The sequence below is a fragment of the Leptonotus elevatus genome, chromosome 2 (genome assembly GCF_054856555.1).
Source record: "Leptonotus elevatus isolate MCC_2025b chromosome 2, RoL_Lele_1.0, whole genome shotgun sequence".
NCBI lineage: Eukaryota > Metazoa > Chordata > Actinopteri > Syngnathiformes > Syngnathidae > Leptonotus > Leptonotus elevatus.
The window spans coordinates 40,547,778-40,572,164 of NC_141240.1; the positions used below are offsets into that span (position 1 = coordinate 40,547,778).

Here is a 24,387-nt window from a genome sequence, read left to right on the forward strand (position 1 = left end):
CAATATGCCTTATTGGTTGTTCATAGAAGTACACTTTATTTTAAGTATGCGACAACAACAAAACGACATGCAAGTATCCCTATCTCTACATGATATTATACAAATAATGATTCTTTAGTTACAAAATATAGAGATATTTAAGACCATATGTACATGACATTTACATGACTATATCCATTGCCTTAATATGTGTATTACTATATAAACATTTAATAGGTATTTGTTTTAATTTCCATAAGATTATTATTTCTTAATGATATCTTTATGGTTAGGATTCTTATCTTTATTAGAAGTTACTGTCAAAAAACAAAAGCATGTTGCAGAAGAGAAAACGGGACCATACCTGACGTTACTGTGCCTGAATGATCAAGGAGCAGAGGCACGCCAGCGCTCTGTCCTTGGTAAAGCATGGAGAGTTGGCTAATTTATGCAGAGCACAAGGTTCAACAGACTATTTGTACATGGCGCTAACGGGGCTAGCGAGCTAACACTCCATTCCCGCAGCAGTCGTGAAAAACAGCTCGCAATCCGGCAGCTGGCGTTCACTAGCCCGACACAACTTCCACATTGTCCACATTGATACATTTAACGGCCAACGGCGTAGTTTGACCTCTGAACCGTGACATCGCTCACGCCAGTATCTTATTGACCTGTAAAGCGATTGTTCAATGTCCCTAGAACAATGGACACGCACAGACACTCACACAAGTCGTATTTACCTTGACCACATTCCGAGGCGGCAGATCCAGAAAGTAAAAACCCTGCCACAGTTTGGCTTTAGCTAGCTAGCTCTCTAGCTAGCTCCCATGCTGCTTGTTTACCTGCTAGGGAGCTAGCTAGCAGGGGCTAAAGCCAAACGGTAGCAGGCTTTTTAGTTTTGACTTCCCCTGACCCGGATACGTAGTCAAATTAAGCAGCACTTCTTCTTCGTACCATCAGCAGCCCTAACATCCAACGTTGTAAACATTATTTTTCTTTTATGTTGTGTAAGACAACTCAGCTTCCTCTTGTAGTTAGGTCATTGTGTGTAGGTGTACACAAACACTACCCGAGTTGTGTAAGCTCACAGCAGGAAAAATAGGCCTAATGTCTCTTTGCATCCACCCCTACACACGATATCTGTCACTATTTCACACTCTGCAACCCACTCTGTTGCTTTTATCGTCTCCTCACCTCGTTCTCTCATCTCCTTCACCTCCCTCGCCATTATTTATGTCTAGATTTATGAAATGATGCAGTTTTTGCTCTTCCTCCTCTGGCGGGCATGCAACTGGCCGTGACCGGGTGCGTGCAGAGGTCCGTGGTGGCCGGCCACTCCGGAGGGGCTGTAGCGATGGCGTAGCTCCTCGTTGTTGATGTAGCACAGCTGCACGGGCCGAGGGATGGGCTCCCCCATGAAGTAGCCCTCGTTTTCCTCCGATTCCGAGGAAGAGGAGCAGCTGGAGCACCACGGGTCAGCGGCTTCCACGTACCTGTCGCCCCAGCATGGCCCACCCAAGCCCACGGGTTGCCAGCCGGCATTTTGCAGGGTGAGATCCGAAGTGGTGCGGGGACAGGGCCTGCTCGGGTGGGCTTGCTGTCGGCAGCCGCCTGACTCCGGGCCAAACAGCTCCCGGGCGGCGTGGCCGGGAGGGAAGCGATCGTAATCCTCCTGGACGCGCCGGTACGGCGGCTCCGCGATTTGAGCGGGTCGGTCGGCCACCAGGTGCAGGGCGTTGTCGGAGCGAGAGCGACGGGAGCGCTTGTGGTGGCGGGCGCCGCGGTGATGCCCCCGGTGGTGCTTGCGACGCCTCGGCTGAGGCTGCTGGTTCTGGGATGCGAGTTCCTGACCGTTTATCAGCCGGCGGGGCATTCGGTCACTCATGGGAGCCATTCGCAAGTTGCCGCTGCTGCCCATCACCCCGACGCGACCTTTGCTATCAAAACCCAGCGGCTGCGGGCCATCCCAGTACCGCAGCGGGTAGCCCGCTCCGTGTGGCGTGTACATGTTGTTGTTGTTGTTAAAGGGACGAGATGAGGACAGCGACTCGGTGCTGTGGAACTGGACTGAAGAGCTAAGCGTTCCCATGTTGCTTTTTTCAGACACATTGACACCCGAATCCTTGCTCAGGTCAGGCATGGAGAACCTGGACAAATTCTCCTGACGTTTGCTCACTCCATCCAGAGAATTGCCTGTTCACATGAGAGAGCGCGTTTCATGTCACATTTGTAAGCGTTTGGAATTATGGCAGGATGTGTGGAGGACCCAAAATGCCAAAACAAACAAACAAACAAATACATAAATAAATAAACTAATAAATAAAGAAAGAATTTATCAAATGGATATACAGTAAAAATATAATTCAACAATTAAATACAAAAAAAGGAAACATAAATGGAAATAAAAACCCTTTTTTTTTTTTTTAAATACAGATGTTAAGGTTAATACTAGCCAAAAAAAAAAAAAGGTATCGCCACCATATATATATATATATATATATATATATATATATATATATATATATATATATATATATATATATATATTTGGGGTGTCGGTCAATACAAATTTTTAATCGTAATTAATCGCATGACTTTAGACTTTAATAATTAACTAAGAATTAATGAATCACTCATTTTATATCTGTTCTAAATGTACAATAAAATAAAATGTACAATATTTTTTCCAGTTTTTCATATTCTTGTAAAAGTGGAAAAATATATACCTAATACAAATATGGTTGTATTACTATACTATACTATAAATCATAAAGTTATTTGAAGTTAAATTTAAAGATGTACTGTAAAAAAAGGTAAATACAAAAATAAAAGCATATACAAAAATAAAAAATGAAATTCAAAAAATAAAAATAAATAACAATATAAATAGATTTAAATGTCAATAAATTAAAAAACTCTGCTCTCATATTTATTTATTTATTTCACGCTGCCTACGCTGTCAGCATGAAATGCGTCATGAAATGTTATTCAAATGAGGGGGCGGTCCTAAGCGTGTCTGTATCTATTTTTATTCAAAGTGTTTTTCTGGTATTTGTGTGTATATATATATATATACCCTTTTATATTTTGTATTTCATTTTTGGATACTTTTTTAAAATATCATTTCCATTTTCACTTTTCTTAATTCAATTTCTGTATTGATTCGGGCGTTTTCGGTCCTCCATCGAACGTGCAGGCGTCTTTACCTGTGGCATTGGACACCGTGAGCGAGTCGACGGATCCGCGCGGCGTCTGTTCCAGCGGCGTCAGCGGCTCGTTGAAGCTCATGGCATTGATGGGGTTCCTTCTGGTCAGCGGCGGCCTTCCGTCCCTCTGGAATCCATGAAGACTAATACTCCTCTTGTCGGAAAATCCTTGGTTCTGGCTGGACATCTCGTTGAAACTCATTTGGGTGCGCAACTTGTTGGGCCTGAACTCATCCTGGCTGTGGTGGATCCAGTTATCATTAAAGGAGTGACCCCTCAGGGCCGCCATTGGTGTCCTCTTTGCATTGCCTTGTTCTTTCCCCCAGGAATCAGGCCTCTTTCCTGGGTTGGCGGGACTCTGGGCCGGAGGATGAACATTTGAGCCGGGATTGTAGCTCTGCCTGGCGGTACACTGACCCAAAAGATGAATGGATGTCGGGGTGGGAGAGGATTCCCGCTGGGGCCCCTCAAAGGCAGCGGGGACGTAAGGGTCGTCCCGGCTCATCCACACCTGGTTAAGGCTCGGCGCGCGACTCGGAGTGCGGCTGGGGGTGCGGCTGGGAGTGCGGTTGGGCGTCCTGCTCGGGGTCTGGCTGGCCGATACGCTTAAACGGTCCATTTGAACGGTCAGTGGATCGATTTCAGCCGACAGACGGTCGGGCATCGGGGGCGGAGCCGGATGGCGCGACTCAACGTTTCTCCGCTCCTGCTCAGAAGTCTTGCGCTCCTTTTGCCCAATCTTGGTGCTGTGGCGAGACTCGCGGGATCGGGCGCTCTGGAAGGCGGAGTCTGACGAATCCGACTCGTCCGGATCCTGATTCAGACAACAAAACCGTCGGCAACTGCGAGCGAATACATCTGACGCACTAGAGCAGTGTTCCCAAGCGGTGGATCTGCCCGTTGCCATTCATTCGCCGGAATGGCGCTAGCAACTCAACAGACACCGAGTTAACCGACACAAGCTCATCATTAACTCATTCACTGCCATTGACGGCTATAGACGTCAAAAATTCATTTGAACTATTTCCCTCACTTAGTATGTAAACCCAGACATTTTGTTTTATTGTACATTTAGAATTTGTGATTAATCGTGAGTTAACTAGTGAAGACGCCCCAAATTTTTAATTATTTTTTTTAATCATTTATTTTTTAAATAATACAAATAACTAGTGAAGTCATGCGATTAATTACAATTAAAAATTGTAATTGGCTGACGGCCCTAATTTTTTTTATCTTTTCTTCTTCTTTCTTTTTTTTTTAAGAAAAGATTAAAAAAAGAAATGAACAAAAGTGGATTTTTTTTTTTTAACTAATAGAAATAGTTAAAATAATTGTTTTGACGTTTATAGCCGTCAATGGCAGTGAATGAGTTAATTCAGATGACTATATATTAGGGGTGTCAGGCGATTACAATTTGTAATCGTAATTAATCGCATGACTTCAATAGCTAACTCACGATTAAATGCAAATCTGCTCTAAATGTACAAAAAATTTACATTAAATACGTTTTCATACTCTTAAGATAAAGGTGGAAAAACGCTAAATTAATGGAAAAATGACTGCATCTTTTAGTTATTGATGCAGTCATTTCAGAATAATTCATAAAATTGAGTTAAAATTAAAAAGATATACTGTACTGTAAAAAAAAACAACCCGAATGTGATATTGATCTGTGTTGAGGTCAATTTTCTGCCACTAGATGGCATCATTGCATTTGTAAGACATTGATGACAGCTCAGCGCATTTTTCTTTTCATGTACAGGCCGTCCAAGTCAGGGGCCGGTCATTAATGGCAAACTTTAAATGAACTCACTCATTTTGACAGCCCGAGCAAATATCCTTTTGTGACACGTGCCTTGCTCCTTAAAGGCTGGGAAACACTGCAATAGAGATAAAAGTGCTACCACTTTGTAAATGTCTCACTGAGTATCAGTACCTGTCCAGCGCTGCAGGACCGTGAGCAGAAGATCTGTCCCTGCTTTGGCAGGAAGGGACGTCCGAGCAGGGAACGTTTGCAATGAGCGCAGCAAAAACATTCTTCAGTCGCGTGCCAATGTTGTCCGTCGTACGTCATCTGGCCTTGGTCGATGCCTTTCAGCAAGCAAACGAGAGACAACGTTCACTTTCGTAGTCTTATGAATGGATGATGGCGTCGGTGGTAAGCAGTGTTGTTCCGATACCGATACCGGTGTGGCCCCGAAAAACAGTGGTATCGGTATCGGCGAGTACTAACAAGTAACGTGCCAATACTATTCATTCTGACGCTAATATAGGACTTTGGACGCGGCATCTTGTGTCTTGCTCGTGCGCGACATTCACTGATGTGTGACGTGTTCACTGCATGCTCGGGGTGGGAATCTTTGAATGTCTCACGATTCGATTCCGATTCGAATCGATTTTCGATTAAGGGCGATTTTTTTATCCTAAATGATTTGATTGACAACGATTTTTGCTTAAATTTATAGATGTTCAAGGAATCGGTATGATCTACTCCAGTCTGACTCGCTAATGCTAATTAGCGCGCTACTCCACGCTGCAAAAAAAAACAGCTTTTATTGGAATAACTCGATGGTGACTTTTTCCTTCTACTCGCTAATGTGGCTACAACTTAACAGTGTATCAGACCGCGTGGAACCACACTGCCCTTAAGTGGCCAAACCGGGTACAACATGAACAGTGCTCCCAATAAAGGCACACACAAACAAAGGGAAGACGGTATAAAATAATTGAAATAAAATCGATTTTGGGACATTTAAAATCGATTCTGAATCGTACTAAATGAGAATCGATTTTTTGGGCACACCCCTACTGCATGCAGAGCTAAGACATCCTATTGGCCCTTGAATGCTTTGAACCAATGGCAGGACAGCTTTTTCATGTTGAGAAAAAAACCCCGTTGGTATCCGATACTGCAGAGCTGGGTATCGGAATCGGTATCGGGGGCCAAAAAGCAGTATCGGAACAACACCAGTGGTAAGAATGGCGCCATTCTAATGAATGTGATGGTGTGTTTTTTTTTCTCTCTCTCTCTCTCCAAATAAAACATTTCACTCTCAGTGGATAAGAAGCGACAAACGCACGTCTCCGGCCTCGCTGCTGATCTCAAGCAAGTAATAATCATTCACAGATCCCATCTGGATACAAAATGGGGGCTCTCACTTAATGACCATCTACATCTCGATTGCGCTGGCTCCGCCTCTCCGCAGCTGCGGCGCTCACAATAGTCGCTCTTCAAATGAACGTCTTGAAGAGGTTTTTACTCGGCCGCGTTAGAAATCAATGCTGGCGTCTCGGGACTTTTGAAACGGGATGAAGGACGCGTTGCTCACCGATGTGTTCGCCGCACGCGTCGCAATATTCTGCGTAAAGCGACTCGAAGCAGTTGCAGCAGTGCGGCCGTCCGTCCTTCATGATGTAGCGCTGGCCGCCGAGGGTGGTCTCGCACTCGTAGCAGCAGAAGTGCTTCATGTGCCAGTGGCGGCCCTCCGCCTCCGTGCACTCATCGGCAAAGATGATCTGGGGGGGGGGGGGGGGGGGGGGGGGGGACACGCCTTCAAATGAGATCAAAGGTCATTCGCAAACCCCGGGGAAACATGAGCGTTGTCCCGCCCTTTTCACATTTTTACCGCTCCTCGTCAGCTGGATACATTTTTTTTTTTTTTTTTTTTTTTTTTTGCCATGACACCCGACTGGTCGCTGGCCAGTCGCAGGGTTTACGGTTTGAGGAGTCAAAACACAAACGTTAACAATTCACAACTATGGACAGTGTAGAGCGTTGGTGTCCAAGCCATGGCCCAGGGGCCAGTTTTGGCCAGTCGGCCACGTTCTAGCGGCCCTCAGCATATTGGTATCCTCTTAAAATAATTCCCCAAGTCATTTTTTTTTTTGCCTAAATCATCTCCTCGTGACGCAAATGGTTCCATTTTTTGTGTTTCCTGAAAAATCTGAAAAAATTACTTAAGCGATTATTTTAAGAAGGGGTCGATATATACATTATAACTTTTAACACGACAAGTTGATGCGTTTTAAAAGTTGTTTTTGATTACGCTTGCTTTGATTCTGAATGCTTAGGGCAGGGGCGGATCTATTCTAGCAGGAATAAAGGGCAGTGCCACCCCACCACCATGAATAAACCCAACCTGTTTGCCTTATTACCTTTTAACAGGTGTTAAAAATAATTCAAATGAGCGAAAATAGCACAAAGTCCCGTTAAAAAAACCGTAACACATAATTGCTCATTTTGATTTATGCTCATTGACATTTGACATTATGACGTTGATTAATCGACAGGTAATCGGTTGTCAAAATATTTTAATAATCGAGTAATTGTTCGGCACCAATTTGTAATTGAAAATTGTCCAAATCCTTTGATTTTAGCACATCATCCGTAATCGTTGACTGGTTTCTGTAGTCCTTGATGAAAGAAGACGGATTATTTGCTGTATTTAATCAAAACAAGACATTTGCAAACAAAGAGAAAACAATGACCGAACCGATGACGTCGTACAACATCAATCCCCCCTTTTTTAACCACTATATGAATACGAAGTACGAAATAACCACCAATCCCTGGTTAGTAAACAGTAATCAGGGAAAAAAATTGTTTTAATACACGTTAATGTAAAATTAAAATTAATCTGATTATTCGATCAATCGATTGAACAATCGATAAATTAATTAAAATATTCGATAGTGGCAGCACTAGCTCTATCATTTATTTTTAGCATTGTATAAAGTTGGACAATGTCAAAGTGGCCCTTGCATCCTTCGATTTTTCTGTATGTGGCCCTCGAAGACATTTGTTTGCCGCCCCCCCCCCCCCCCCCATGTAGAGACTTCAGTAAAGCTAATAAGCATGTTTTTCGGAAGGAGGAAGAAAGCCGGACAAATCCCACGTCAGCATGAGGACAAGCTGCAAACTCCTCACAGAAATGCTGGCGACGATCACATTCAAAATGGCTGCCCGCTCACGCACTGTGAAAAGTCGCCTTATTATTATTACTATTACGATGACAAGACTCGAACGAGTGAAAAGTGCCACGTCGCGACTTGCCCGCTTGCCTCGCATACGCTACATCAAAACACGAGCAGATTTTCCGAGACGTGGCGAGAACACTCAGCCATCTTTTCACACCGGGCTCGTTCCAAGCGGCGATTATCGGGAAATCGCTGCTTGCGAGCGTTGGCCGTTTTTGAGGAAGGGCACCGGGCCCGGAGAGGCGCACCTCGTCGCAGGCACAGCAGCGGGGCTTCAGTCTCTCGGCGTGGTGCCGGCCGCAGTAGAGCTTGCCGTCCTGGTGGAAGTAGATGAGATCCACCAACATTTCCTCGCACATGCAGCACACAAAGCAGTTTGGGTGCCACCATTTTCCATGTCCCGCCCTGGCGGCGAACACCACGACGTCGCCCCCCTGGATCTGACCGCTGCACTGTTGGGGAGGAAAGCGGGAAGGAAAGGGTTACACGATTTCACGAAAAGAAAAAAAAAGGGAGCAAGTATCCAATGCTCGGCACGAGTTTAAGCTCGTAACTAGTTTGCTCCCAAAAACGTATAAAAACGTTTATTTTGAATATTGACATGGTCCCAAAAACGTATTTATGCGTTTTGATGTTTTTTTGTTTTTTTTCTGCTACAGCAGTCTTTGATGCAGCCTCTGACCTGAAGAGGTCGCTTAAAGCAATGGTAGTTATTTCAAAAAATTTAGAAAAGGGTAGCAGGTGGCAGCAGAGTATAAGAGATCAACCAGGGCCATGTTGAAAATAAAGCAGATTTCCCCACAATTCCATTCAGATTTGTGAATAATGATGAAACTTAGCCATATTTTAATGCTAATTGCTGCAAAACGGAAACAGATAGAAAGAAGAGACTGTAATCTTTCTTTTGGTAGGTTCCATGTTTTTATAGCAATAGTACACAATGTTCTGTGGGCCTTGCAAAATCCAGTAAAATAGCCGGGAGCAAAGGGGTCTGCTTCAGTCAAAATGGCTGCCAGTCAATGAGTTAAAGGGGAAGTCAACCCCCCCCAAAATCCTTGACAATAATATGTTCTATGCACCACATTGGTCTAAATATGACATTCTGGTTAATATTGCGCTGCAGCAAAATCCAGTCGTTTTTATCAATATCAGAAGGCGGCCATTTTGCCACTTGCTGTCGACTGAAGATGACATCACAGTTGCTCAGCTCTCAGGTAACAACCAATCAGAGTTCAGCACCAGAAAACAGGTGAGCTCTGATTGGTTGTTGCCTGAGCCCTGAGCAACTGTGACGTCATCTTCCGTCGACAGCAAGTGGCAAAATGGCCGCCCCCAAAGAAGGATAAAAACGGCTGGATTTGGCTTCATAACTCATATTCCACAAATGTCATGTTTCATTATATAACATATTATTGTCAAGAAATGTTTAGAGGGATACTTGACTCATTGAGCCATTTTCAGTAGTAAAAAGTTAATATTTTGTCCAGAATTATTTTTCATATACAATTAATTCCTTTAAAAGCAAAATGTTCCACTTGCTGTTGACTGAAGATGACATGACATCATAACCAAACCCAGAAAACAGCGGAGCCATAAGTGGTCGCTAACTACTTCCTTAGCACAGGTGATGTCATCAATTGATAGAAAAGTGCAAAAAAAAATGTTTTTAAAGGTATTAATTGTACATGAAAAATAATGAACTTATCAAATTTATTCCGATCAAAATAAAAAAAAATTACTGCTGAGAATTTTGGAATTTTGAAGCGTATCAAAAAATAATAATTAGAATTTTGGCAACGGAAAAAGGTTTTGCAAATAAAAGCTGACGAGACCGGATACACGTCGCACGTTTCGGCCGGATATGACGTCACACGTCCGTTTGTAGTCCCAAAGCAATGGCGGACGATAAAGTAAGGTATGTTTGGGGGGACGACCAAACAGAAATCTTTTTTGAATGAATTAAAGAAGCAAATATTAATTATATTTTAGATGGAAAACAGCAAAGAAACGTTACGGATGATCAAGAATGACAAAAAGCAAACTCATACGACGTCACCGCACGGCGCAGACACTTCCTGGTGGTGATCTTCTTCTTTTAAATTACTATTGGATTACATCTCGCACCTCTGGTGTATAGCGCCACCTACAGCGGCGGAGTCCCCTCTTAATATTCGCAAAAGAAGAGCAGATGGAAACACGTTTGTTTTGCGCATTTTCAGTCAATTCGCTCACAAAATTCAGACCGATTGGATGGAAACTCGACTCGTATGTGGATGAGTGGCAAAAGCTTTCATCTTGATTTCCACGCCAAATAGATGAATTTTCTTTTTAGTTGAAAATTTCTGCTTCCGAATATTGAAAAAAGATACGGAAACATGACCTCATCTTTGCATGCTTTTGATCCATATTTATGTTATTTGACTTTTTGTTTGATCACATCCTAAATAATAAATGCGTATAATATAACATATATTATGGCTAATAAAACATATAATAGTAAAAACGATGAAAAAACTTTGATATCATTTTATTCATATCAAAACATTTGTCATGTGATACGCCAGCAATTGTAATCATATTTTGAGTGAAATATAAACAATGCCAATAAGAAATGCTCAGTATTGCTATGATTGAAATCATAATCAATATCATATCAAATGTGTGTGTCGCCCATCCCTGAAAGATCAAAACGCAGTCCAAAATATAATTTTGAATTAAGTGTATACACAAAATACAGTTTTGCCTTGAGATATGAATTGAATTAATTCTGTGACTACGCCGATAACTCAAAACAATTGTAATGAATGGAAATGGAAATCTGGAAAAAAAAAATTGTACTTAATTAAAAGCATAAAGTGATGACGTAATTAGTTGGAATGTAAACAATTTGTCACACTTCATCAATTGTGCTGCTTTTTCTGGCTTTGGCCATCGAGAAAACGGAAATACTCTTTTTTGAGATGTCCCTTTAAGATCATCACTTAGACACCAATCGTAGTCATTCTTCGCAGATGATAAATAATATATGATTGTGAGTACTGTTATACTGGCTGTACATGTGTTATACGGTTTGTGGCAACATTTAGCATGAGCATAAAATAGCGGACTGAAATGCAAAACTGTGGTCGTAATTGTCTTTTTTTGCTGGTAATAAATAAACAGCTTCAAGCCTCTTTTTTTTGGGGGGGCCAAAATGTTGCTGATTGTTGAAGCGTTTTGAGCCACCATATGTTAAGTCTGCGCTCACAAGTTTGGAGAGTGGAATCGCTTGTATCTCAAAGCGCCTTTTGGATTGGTCCTACCTTATCGCAGATGGCGCCGTTGACGGTTAAAGGGAAAGGACGGACGTTGCCTCGGCCCAGGTTGTCCTTCTTGCGTTGGTTGCTGAATATCTTCAGCTCTCTTTTCTCCTCCTCGTTCAGGGAGTTGCAATACCGCACCTGGACAACGCGGGTCATCAGCGCTCCCAAATAAGCACGACGGACGACTTCCGTAAAGTACGAAGGATTCTGTTGCCGAACTTTACCTCGTTGTCGTGCGGTGGCAACTGGTGAAGCAGTTGTTTGATGCGCTGCTTCTCCCCGGGACTGTTGATGTACGGGACCTTCTCCTCGGGTAACGAGTTGTAATACTGATGCACCTGACGCAGACGAGAGCGCGCGTTGTGCCGCGTGTTATTTCCGAGGAAGGAATTTGACCTCTAAGTGTCACAATCAGGAAAAAGGTTTTGTTGACAAGTTCTTTGGCGGACTTTCTGGATTTGATCATGTGCCGTTCTCAGCGCTCAGCTGTCATATCAAGGTTTTCAAAAAAGCAACAACAACAATCAGCCAATCAATCCATAGTCATACTTGGAGATACATTTCACATGAACCCATTCAAACCCCAAAACGTGGAAACATGTTTTTTTTAATACTTTAATATTTAATATTTAATATTTAATACTACTTAAAAATATATATTATTTTCTTGCAAGAGCATACAGACGGCTTTAAAGCAGCTTCTGACATGCAGAGGTGGCTTAAAGCAATGGTATTTAAAACGGCCAGCAGGTGGCAGCAGAGTATACGAGATCAACCTGGGCCATGTTGCAAAACGCTGCTAAATGGAAACAGAGAGGAATAATCTTTTTTTTTTCTGATAAAAGAAGAAACTCTAATCTTTTTTTTTTTTATAGCAATAGAAAGCAATATTCTTGCAAAATCAGTCAAAATCCAGAAAAGCAGTAAAGCGAGGTTGCTTTAGAGAAAATGGCTGTTAAAAGGTCAATTCTGTACATTTTCCTTCATTCCCCTATAAATGGTCCAACCAAACCTTTTGAAACCGCTTCGGCAAGCCTCGCCACAATTTTTGCAACACTCGAAATGAGTAAAATTGGATTTGCGTTGGGAAACGGTCCGTAGAATAATTGATCGACAAATTGATGAGGCTGGTTTAGAAATGAGTTAATCGCTGCACATGTAAAAAAAATTCCTGCCGCACGAGAGGTACGACATCCTTTCCCACATTCTATCAAGATGGCTGACAGGCCGCGTGACTGGGATGCAACAACAGGCGATCATATTTTTATGGAGTTGAACAAAAGCTTTTTATCAAAACGTGACAACTGATGAAAGCATTTTTCTTCCCGCGCGATGGACAAAATGAGTTTGGTCATGCATACAATTAAGAGGAAGGAAGTTAAAGTGCAAACGAGCCCATTGCGGCACCCGAACGCATCAAGTCATTAACACACATTTTCAATTAAACGTATCCGCACGTTCATTGACGTCAATGACTTTCATTCCTTTGGGTTTCATTTTGAAAGGCGACTTTCAATCCCGCCGCGAGTCGGAATCGTCGTCAACTCTTTTCTGAAGTGATGTGTTCTAAATTGCAGCGTTGCCGCTGGGGGAAATTGCTTCCTCGCCAGAGCGACCCGGGCGCCGTTTGTTCACTGCATCACAGGTTGCTTTTTAACGTTTGGCCGCGCTTGTCACTCTGTTGAACGTGAACTGAGTCCCGACACGGTGTCAGCTTGATCATTGCCTCCTAAAAAAAAAAAAAAAAAAAAAAACGTCTTTACAATGATTCTTTCACCAATAGCCTGACAGCTGGGTTGCAGTTCTTTGTTTGACCCCCGCCCAACTCCAAACACCCCCACCGACCGCAAGCCAAAGACTCTTCAAGCACCGTGAAGGGAATCAGTGAATTAACCCTCTTCGTGTTATTGGGAAAATGCCGCCGATCGGCTAAATAATTCAATTCCGCTTCCTGATTGAGTTCAATTCGCGACACAAACACGCGTTCGCTAATGGAGCACGCAGGAGTGGCGAACGGCGCGCGGCGCTGGCAAATGTGAGCTGAAAATCTCATCGCCGTTGAAGGCGAATAAGCAGAAAAAAAAAAAAAGGGGGGGGGGGCTCGTACCTGTTCCGGACTCAGGCCGGGCGGAACCCAGGCGTATTCCTCCAGAGCGCATCCGGAGTCGTCGTCAGAGGTGGAGTTCCTCTGGAAGTCGTACATCAGCTTGGTGATGGTCTTCTCCATCTCCAGCGACATGGCTGTCACAACATGCTCTGTCACGCACGCTGCTTCAGGGGGACGCTGGCGCGCCTGGACTGACCCCCGCCCAAAAACACACCAAAAAAAAAAAAAATACAGTCAAAAATGGGAGCGAGGAGAAGATGCGGCTTTAGTGCTTATCATTTCCGTTTGGAAGGCCGCACGGCAAACTGCACTGCCAGTTTTGCGGCTGCCCGCCAACACGAAGGAGTACGACGCGAGACATTTTATAAATAGAGCTGTCAAAATGAGTGAGAAAATTTGGAGTCAATTGAAAGTTCCTTAAATGTCCGCCCCTTGCTTGGAAAGCCGGTGCTGCGGGGAATTTCAGTCGCAACGCAGCAGGCACAACATTTTGCAGTAATAAGTTGAATAGCATATATTTGTGGAGTTTGGGGTATTTGATACTTTTTCAAATGTGCAAGAAAAAGAAAAGAAAAACGCACCGAGCTCTCACCAATGTCTTACAAATGTAATGATGCCATCTAGTGGCAGAAAAAATGACCTCGACACAAATCAATATTCTTTTACAGTACAGTACAACTTTTTAATTTGAACTCAATTTGATGAATTATTCTACTGTATCAATGACTAAAAGATGCAGAAATATTTCTATTAGTTTCACATTTTTTGCCACTTTTATGTTAACAAGAGTATAAAAACAATAATTTTATTGTATTTTATTGTACATTAAGAACAGATATAAAATGTGTGATTAATCGAGAGTCAGCTATTGAAGTCATGCGATTAATTACGATTAAAACATTTAATCGCCTGACACCCCGAGTTATGAGACCTTTACAAAGAAATGATTTGTTACAAATTGAGTACATCTTGGTTGAACTATCTATGCAAGCGAATCTATAGGGACCGGCAGAACAATGAAATGTTCTTCCAGTAGATAGCGGAAGGTAAAAATGAACCCGTGTAATGTGCAGCAGTTTCCACATTTCAAAATCTTCATTTTTTTCGGTATTCATATTTTTGTGACAATTTTTTGTGGGGGTGCTTTTCTTTTGTAAAATGGGCGGTTTGGCTCAATATAAGGTTAGGAAATACGAGACGGCATCTGAATTGGACTTTTGGTATGGAATTCAAATTATGCACGTCTTCAGTATCGCAGTCAAAATAGTTACAAACTTCCACGAAGAGGAATATTACGAAATATCTCCTAATTTGGAATTTTAAATTTGGACGTTTTTGGAACGGGAAGATGTACTGAATCATGAGCAGAACATTTTGAAAAATGGGAAAGGAGGAGATACTTACCGGTACGTAAAATATATTGATTGATTGATTTTAATGAACATTTAAAAATTAGGAGTGGGGGGGATCAAAAGAAAGAAAAGGACCCTCAATATTTGTCATAATTCAGCACAGTTTTCATGTTCAAAACAAAAAAAGTCAAAAGTAAAACAAGTTTCTGCTCATGTTTATACCTGATTTGAATTTTTCTCTAACACTCGTTTTAAACGTCTTTTTTCAAATCTATAATTCCATAAATTGATACCTTTCACAGAAACACATATTTGCTTTATATTTGTTCTTATTTTGTAAAATGACTTGTGCCAAATAACTTATAGCAGCAAACCATTTATTGCAGCCCATTTTCGCATATGGGAATTTTATTGTGAACATTCCAGGAACTTCAGTCTGAAAAGTGTGTCGTTTTTTAAATATAGAAATTCTAGGAGTGTGGAAAATATTCTGAAGTTGGAATGATTTGAATCAGTCATGGAATAATGAAGGAGGAGAGAATTATTATTATTATTTTTTAGGAATTTATGGAAAATAATTCCCTTGGATGCGTCCATTTTTGGAATTTTGGTCATTTTGAATGATTTGAATCAGTTAGGAAATATGGAAGTAGCTGAGCACTCACAAAGTGATTAGAATAATGATAAAGAATTTTGGTGTTGCACAATAAAAATAATTTAAAAAATCTGTTAGCATGCCAAAAAAAATAAAACCCTACATCAATTCCCATGGGTAGTGGAGGGCCATTTAAAATCAAATGATTTGTTTTTACTGCCGTAACAGTTTGTCGTTGGTTGGTTGGTAGTTGTGCAACTAAAATATGAAAATGAAAATAATTTTGCTGGCATGCAAGGCATGAGAGCCAATATTCCTTCCCCTCAAAATCAACAATTGTTACAAACAGGGGGTGGCATGGCTCAGTGGTAGAGTGGCTGTCTCCCAACCCAGCGGTTGTGGGTTCGATCCCCAGCCCTTGTGACCACGCTGAAGTGACCTTGAGCAAAATACTGAATTGCTCCTGATGCCGTGCCATTTGTTGCTGAATGAGAAAAAAAAAAATCTCAGTCGAGTCGCTTGTATCTCAAGGCACCGCTGTATCTTACAAACCTTGAGATATGACAATATTCCCACACGGCGTTTCCACATACAATATGTGGCGGCAGATGTTTCCGCGCGATGAGGCGCTCTGTCCAAGCGCAGCTGACAAGTGTTTACCCCTCGAAAGTGGACGCTGCCTCTTTTTTGTTTTTTTTTCCCCTTTTGTCAGCGAAGATTGCAGGTTTGCAACCTTGAGGCCGAGGCTGTTCTTCTTGAGTAGAGCGGGAACGAGAAACAAGCCGTTTGGCAGCTCCACATCAGTTCAAACGTGACTTCAGGTGCCAGAATGAACCTCACATCGTTGAAAAGATTATTACTTCTTAATTTTTTTAACATATTTGCTTTGCCACTTTGTCAGTAGACGTAAACAAACATATTAGCCTTTCACTTGCTACTGCGCTGGAATCAGAAAGCAGATTGTGTCGTCAGCAGCTCGTGTTGATGGACAAAGAAGGTGCGCATTCCACAGCTGCTGTTGTTTGTTTGAAAACATCTGCGAGCTGACACAGATCGTCAGACGCCAACATCCCTTTGACGACATTTACGTTTGCTGTCATGAAGATACTTTTTGTTGGAGATTTGCTCGCTGTCCGCCATTTTTCATGATGTACACCGGACGTGGTTCACACCGGTGGGACATGTCCTACTTCCTATTTTTTGCGGAATGCAGTATCACAATAATTTTTTAAAAATACAGAATGTCACTTAATAACGTTCACAATGGCCATTTTGAAAAGAAGGTATCTCTCAACAAAACACTTTAATGACCGCATTGAGTGAACATCTCAGCTGGCTTATTTGGGGATTTCGAGGAAATTGAAAATACACAGAACTGTATCGTTATTGTCATTGCTAAACGAATGAAATGCAATGAGCAGCTGTATTAGATGAAGAGTGTTATAATGGTAAAATGAGGGAGTGGGGGGGATATATAAAAAAAAAAAAAATAAATAAATAGCAAACAAATATTCAGCTCTGGAAAAAACATTAAGAGACCAAAAGAACACTGGACTTTTCTTCTGCAAATAAATGCTCTCAATGACAACATTTCTATTTGGAATGTGGGATCTGTTTTTCATTAGTTGATGAAATAAACCACCAAGTTAATTCTCAAACTTTTTACCTAATTTGACTTTTTGTAGCTGTATCCAATTAACGGCCCAGCTAGCTATCTATCTATATATATATGCGTGTGTGTATATATAATATTTGTAATTATTATGATTTGAACAGATTTTAACTCTTTTACTGCCAAAAACGTTAAATAACGTTTAGTAAAATCCTACGGAGGGGCGCCAAAGACGTTTTTTTGGAAACGGGTGGAGGAAAGCCTTGGGCAGCTGTGCTGAATGTATCAAGCAGATCTAGTTAGTATAATGACTCATTTTGGCCCCTAGATGGCAGCGATGACTCTCTTTGGACAAGATTGGGTGGGCGTCAGTAGAAGACGTGAGGCGGAGCTAGAGTGTTGAGGGGACAATGGCTGAGGAAGCAAAAATGGCGACCGGTTGCAAGCAGCTCACGCTTGAGCATTTTTTTCAAAGACGAAAAGCATCGACCAATGCTAAACAGCACATTGATGATGACGATGATGATGATGGTGACTCCCGAGGTTGACGCCGAAGTTGGAAGCGTTGACGCGGCCGCTATGATCACGTAGTAAAGCCTCACCGGCTAGCGATGCTAACGCCGGAAAACGCGGAGCACAACCGAGCACTTCTGCACAAGCGGACGTTCAATCGGACGATGAAGAGTACCCCGAGTCCAATGCATATTCATCGGAGGAGCGGGTACAGTCTGATCACGGAGAAGACACTGGTTCTGGACTACGATGCCACCATGAATGGAGTGGATAAGATGGATCAGAATATCTACCACCCGGTATAGGAACTGAAGGACATGAGGAAGCCAGACGTAACACCACCGTAACGTAACCGTAGCATGATCCTGAGAGTAGACTTGATGGCAACACACACTGCAGTATATACTTGCTATTCCCCGGAAAAAACGGCCGGCAAGAAAGTGCACGCGAAGGGGCAATCGCAGTGAAACTAATCTGTTGTGCAAATGCTGTTGCGTCTCCTTGCACGCAGGGGAGTGTTACACAAAAAGAAAAACTGTCGTTGAAACATCCACATAATTGTAAATAGTACCACAGTTGCACACATTTGGAAATAGTTTGCCAAATTGTTGTCAAATTGTTACACTGTTGAATGTAAATAAACACATTTTGCTATCAAAAAATACTTTTTCATTCTTGGTGATAGTGTTTTACATAGGTAAAGCATTGTTTAGATGTTTGTGGCATCATTCATGAAAAAAAAAAGGGTGTCAAATTCACTAGAGTGCATGAAATAATATCGTTTCACTAAAAGCTTGATTTCTCCATATTTTGGTCCAAAACAAGCGCATTTGGGTGAAACTAACCATTTTCTATTGTTGATTACTGAAGAACGGAATAAGGTAGAAACAAACTTTTTTTTCTGATGAAAGATGAAAGTCCAATCTTTCATTTGGTAGTATGTGTGTTTCCATAGTCCAAACACAAAATTTTCTGTGGACCTTGAAAGATCAGTCAAAATGCTTAAATCGACAGCATCCCTTTTCTGAAAACGTCTGGCAGTCAAAGAGTTAATGTCGAGATACCATTTTAAATGTGAGTGCCTCACCAGTGGCGAACCTCAACGCACGTCATTTCCTTTTCCCACTTAACCCGCGATGACGTATTCCACTTTTGCCAACAATGACAAAAGGGTTCTAACAGAAGGCGACCACCGAGCGTGCATCGCAACGTTTTGACGTAAAGTGGCCCGGCCGAAGGTTTAGTCATAACACGCTGCTCCGTTTCCTCCTTTTAATGAATTCATACTTCAGAAATGAGCGCTTGTGTATTTAGAGTTGAGGCCGTTTTGTGGAGGATTGCGGAGAGGGCCGATTGATTGGACGCGCTGCGCGGCAGTTGACGCAATTCGGAGCGTCACGTTTTTCTCAATTGAATTTAGGACGTGCGCGACTTCTGCTTCGCTGCGCACAACAATTCAAAGACATTTTATCGTCATTACAATTAAAAGCAAGTCTGGTGCCTCGAGATGACAATTCGCAAGCACTTCGCACGGCAACCTTTTCAAACAACCGCTTGCTGCTTCATGTCTGTCAAATTAGAGATCGGTGTCATATGAAGGCGCATCTGATAGATGACGCGAGTGCCTCGAAATTGGACTTTCGTTCGTTCCATCACATGCAAGTTTGAACAAGAAAAATGGCACCTTATAATATTGTGCTTGATTTTTTTGACGCTCCTTCTGGTGTGCTTGTAATTGTCAAACTCATGAAGACACAAATGTGGAAGCGTTTCATAAAACATGTGAGTGGAAGTCATTTTGTGACTAAATATAACTTCTTTTTTTTTTAAACGTTAATACTGTGCCTATCCAAACGAATTGTTAGCCCACCTATGGCATTTTGCTTTGTTTGGTAGCATTAAGCTAGCAGCAGGCAAAGTTGCGTGGTTGCTTTAAATTAGGGGTGTCAAAATGAGTGCCTTACATTTATTGTGAATGATCATTTTTGTTAGGCTATTGCGTAATTACAATCATTGTCTCATGTACCAGGAAGTGCAAAATAATCCGATTAAAATAGATAACGATGAGTTTGGGGGAAATGGCTGGAGAATGAAATAGTTAATTAAAAGAAACATTTCTTTGATCTGACCACTGACCGGAGATGTAAACTGGACTCGAGTGAGGCAGCAGAGATGGTGGATGAGTTGAGGAAGAGAGAGCGAAAGCTGAGTTGCCGTAGCAACCGCTTGCTGAGCATCATCTCGCTATGTGGAGACATGTACGCGTTACTGATTTAACAAGGAAGTGCGTTTCTAAAAATGCGCCTTCCGTGTTCTTCGTCATGCATTGTTGACGTTGCATAATGACGGACGCGCGTGCTCGAGGCGTGTCATGTTTTAATCTTTAGATTCATGAGGATTAGCCCCGCCTCCCCGTTCCTTCCAATCAGCACTGCCTTCATTTGCACATCAATTAACGGCGATTAATCACCATCTCCGAGCCCGGGGGGCGGGGGGGGGGGGGAAGAGCTTCACGGGAAAATCAGGTATCGAGACGGGGAGACGCTTTGTGCGCGAAGATGGACCACATAGTTGCGAGGGGCGTCGGAAAACACAATACGGATGAGCAAGGAAGAGGAGGCGGCGAAACAATGGAGGCCTGTCGAAGCGGCGTTGCGAGCGGCGCTTTTCACGTGTCATGCTTCGCCCTCCTCCTTCCCATCCTCATGTGCCTCTGACAGCCTCTGTGTGGGCGTGCGCGCATGAGAGAAAGAGATGGAGAGAGAAAAAGCTCTTATTTATGTCAACGCCGACATGAGAGGAAGTTCTCGGCTCCAGCGCGCAACCCGACCGAGCTCGGCGGCCAATCGCTGGTTTTATACCTCCTCGTGCTGAGCGCAGGAAGATTGATTGTTGATTTGTAATCTCGTCATCTGTTACTCTCACGCCGCAATTTGACTTGCTTGTTTTATGATTGCGCTTCATCAAGCTTATCTTATTCCCTGCTGAAGAACGCTTCGCTGATACAAGCTTAGTGAACAAAAGAGAAAACAATTGACAGCCACCAGGTATCGGAATCAAGCTCGATAGGAAGCTCGGAGTCGGACAACTGCTTTGAACTCATTTGTTCCCCAAAAACGGATAAAAGCGTTTTATTTTAAATATTGCCCCAATATAGTACCAAAAACGCATTTTTTAATGCTAAAGCATACAGAAGGCTTTGATGCAGCCTCTGACCTGAAGAGGATGCTTAAAGCAATGGTAGTTATTGCAAAAATCGGCCAGCAGGTGGCAGCAGAGTGTAAGAGATCAGCCAGGGCCGTGTTGCAAAAAGGCTCTTATTCCCAGTGTTTTAAACAAGTTTGTGAATAATGATGAAACTTAGCAATATGCTAATGAGTATTGTTGCAGAACAGGATTTCAGAGACTTTTTTTTCCTGATGAAAGAAGAGACTCTAATATTTATTTTGGCAGGTTCCGTGCAATATTCTGTAGACCCTGCAAAATCTGTCAAAATCCAGTCAAACAGCCGGGAGCGAAGGGGGTTGCTTCAGTCAAAAGGACTGCCAGTGCATGAGTTCAAATGGAAGTCAACCTTAAACATTTCTTGACAATAATATGTTTTATGTGACCTCACGAGTCTAAACATGACATTCTGCTGAATATTACATTTGTGGAATATGAGTCATGCAGCAAAATGCAGCCATTTTTATCCATCTCAGGGGGCGGCCATTTTGCCACAATGTTGCTCAGGTCTCAAGCAACAAGTAATCACAGCTCACCTGTTTTTTGAAGCTCCACTGATTGGTTGTTACCTGAGACCTGAGCAACTGTGATGTCATCTTCAGTCGACAGCAAGTGGCAAAATGGCCGCCTCCTGAGATGGATAGAAACAGCTGAACTTTGCTGCTTCACTCGTACTCCACTAACGCAATATCAACCAGAATACCATATTTAGACGAGTGTGGCTGCGTATAACATTTTATTATCACCAGTCATTTTTGTTGGGTGGACTTCCCCTTTAGACGTGCCACACCAAATTTGGTCTGTTTTTAAAATAATGCCCTCAATAACTCAACAATAAAGTAGGTCAATCTTTGTGTTGGCCTATTGTAAACAATATATAGGGCTGGGATCAGGATGACCCTTGACCCCATATTGTGTGATCCAGACAAATGATTGAAGCAGCTGAAATACTTGCATGCAACTTTTGGTGCCCCCTAGTGCCGGAATTGTGAACAGCAGCTGCATCAACATCTCCACAGGTAATTGTTGTAAACTCCCCGCCCGCCATTGCTGCTTTTTTTGTGGCTGCATTGTTCGCTGCTGAATTTGCTATTTTATATCAGGCACCTTTGTGGGCAGCTCGGCTCTCTGCTAACGGAGAAGACGTGTCGACTTTGTTTCCTTTTGACACGAAAGCATGCTTGCTTTTGTGATGAAGACAGAAACATTGCAGGCAGAGTGCATCATCCCTGAATGTGGCTGCGTTTGTGCTTCGCGTATTTTAAGCCAGGAATCTTGTTGGGCAGTCTCGGAAAGACGTCGAGTTTGTTTTTCATTTGAATTATTGCTTTTTAAACAGTAATTAGTGAATGGCTATTTTCTGCGAGAAACACAAAATGTATTTAGCTAGCTTTTACAAACAGCAGACAAGGGGCCGCGCGCCGCCTGTTGCTCGAGTTAGCAAGTCGAGCACATCAAGCAGCTGAGAGGATTCAGAAGTGATGCACAACTTTAGCAGTCAAAAAAGTCGTACTCAAAATCAACAGCATTTTGTGCTATAGTAATGCTCCGGTGCAAATTCATCATGCCACCAAATTCAATAGAGCAACTGTGGCTAAAGTTGGCATGTTTACAGCGCTAAAGCTAGCGCTGCTATTTTGTCGAAGCTTTCATAACTGCATTGCCATTATGAATGGCCGCGCTTGAGAATCGTGCTCGCAGCTGGATGGGAAATTTTGAGCGGGCTGGCCGGATGCAGAGAAGCAATCTCGAACGCGTAGGACGAGTTGGGATCGCAAACCTCGACGTGCCACTCGGAAACTCCAGCAAGGACAGAATAAAAGTCGATTTTGACTCATATAGGCGCATAGCAACTGCATGGCAACTGACCACGCTATCACATTATCATCACAAGGAACATAGTAACTGGATCAAACTTGGCAAATTAACTCATTGACTCCCAGCCATTTTCACTGAAGCAATCCCCTTCGCTCCAGGCTGTTTGACAGGATTTGGACAGATTTTGCAAGGCTCACAGAATATTGTGTTCTATTGCTATAAAAACCTACTAAAAGAAATGCTAAAGTCTCTTCTTTCATCAGGAAAAAAAAAGTATATTTCTATGTGTAAAATATGGCTAAGTTTCATCATTATTCACAAACCTGTTTAAAACTGGGAAAAGGAGCTTTTTGCAACATGGCCCTTCTTGATCTCTTATACTCTGCTGCCACCTGCTGTCCTTTTTTTTCGTAATAACTACCATTGTTTTAAGCAACCTCTTCAGGTCAAAGGCATAAAAAATAAAAAAATTAAACTATAAAAACATTTTTGGGACCATGGCAATATTTAAAATAAATAATAATAAATAATAAAATTAAAATGAATAAATAATAAAACCAGTATGCATTTTCATCAACTAATGAAGACGAGACAAAAATTTACTTCACTTAATATAAACTGGACTACAATTTATGGACACTTTAGTTCATGAACAAAAATGTGATTAAAATTATTTGATTAAAAAAAAATCTTGTCTCTGCTAATCTGTCACTGTGACACGCCCCCTTTCAAATAATTGTAAATATAAACTTAAAATATTCTGGATTGTCTTTAAGTGCAATAAGTCAGGTCTTTACATAAATTTAAGGAACTATTTTAAATTCATGTGAACATTAAATGTCAAGAAAACAGTAAGATACAAAAATATTGGCCTTTAAAATTCTATTTCCTTAAAAATGTATGGGGAAAAGAGATCAGAATCAATTCATGGTTTTAAGAATTGATATTGGGCTTGAAAAGGAAAATCGATTCAATTTCGATTATTAGATTTTTTATAAATATGGATAAAACATCATCATCATAAGGGACATAATAAACCTAATAAGCATAATACTGTACATCCATAACACAATGACCCCATGACCCAACACAAAACACAATCTTAACTACATTCAAAGCTTGCTAACAGTTTTAGCAACGCAAAGTCACTATTTGAGGGGGGCGGGGGTGGTGGTGGGGGGGGGGGGTACATGAGCACAAAGTCATTCCATTTGTTCAGACTTTCACGGGAATCTCACCTCTCATGTGATAAACAAATCATCTGGACGGGTTATTGGTTGCCAGCTAATCTCAAAGATGCGTGTTGGCAATTATTCCATTGTAAACAACCGCTGTGTGTAATTATCATTCCGACACACGGAAATAAATCGTTTCTCTCCCGGTGAGCTTTGAGCAACGTTCAGGATTCACGAATGCTCTCAAATCGCTAACTCAACCTCAATGAAACAAGTCGTCCCAACGATCACGAACGTTCGCCGTCTCCATCGCCAATCGCAACGGCGTCTCCGGACTTCCGGCCAAAAAAAAAAAAAAAAAAAAAAAAAGTGCAAACGCGGTACAGGAAGAGGTTGACATCTTTCCTGCCGGCGCCGCATTTCTTGAAATGTTTGTGTGCTAAGAATGCTCAAGCTGCCCGGCGGCAAAATGGTTTCCCATCAAACACTTGGCCAGGACGCTCCCCGGGAGATCGCCGTGACGTCA

The 24,387-nt window shown here is 42.2% G+C and overlaps 1 protein-coding gene across 4 annotated transcripts in view; it reads right to left on the reverse strand.

Moving 5' to 3' along the window:
- Positions 1-9: 9 nt before the first annotated feature.
- The window catches only part of LOC147180041 (prickle-like protein 2), a 44,234-nt gene continuing 19,856 nt past the window's right edge, over positions 10-24,387 (reverse strand). For 2 of the 4 annotated variants that reach the window (XM_086069493.1, XM_086069494.1), the window contains exons 2-9: positions 13,572-13,762; positions 11,689-11,802; positions 11,465-11,602; positions 8,411-8,614; positions 6,515-6,701; positions 5,122-5,276; positions 3,186-3,999; positions 10-2,172 (exon numbers count right to left, since the gene is read on the reverse strand). In XM_086069493.1, the coding sequence (XP_085925619.1) occupies positions 1,223-2,172; positions 3,186-3,999; positions 5,122-5,276; positions 6,515-6,701; positions 8,411-8,614; positions 11,465-11,602; positions 11,689-11,802; positions 13,572-13,703 (2,694 nt within the window). In that variant the 5' untranslated portion in view covers positions 13,704-13,762 and the 3' untranslated portion in view covers positions 10-1,222. Of the gene's footprint in view, positions 2,173-3,185; positions 4,000-5,121; positions 5,277-6,514; positions 6,702-8,410; positions 8,615-11,464; positions 11,603-11,688; positions 11,803-13,571; positions 13,773-24,387 lie in introns of all 4 variants that reach the window. The other 2 variants (XM_086069492.1, XM_086069490.1) reach the window with 2 other exon arrangements.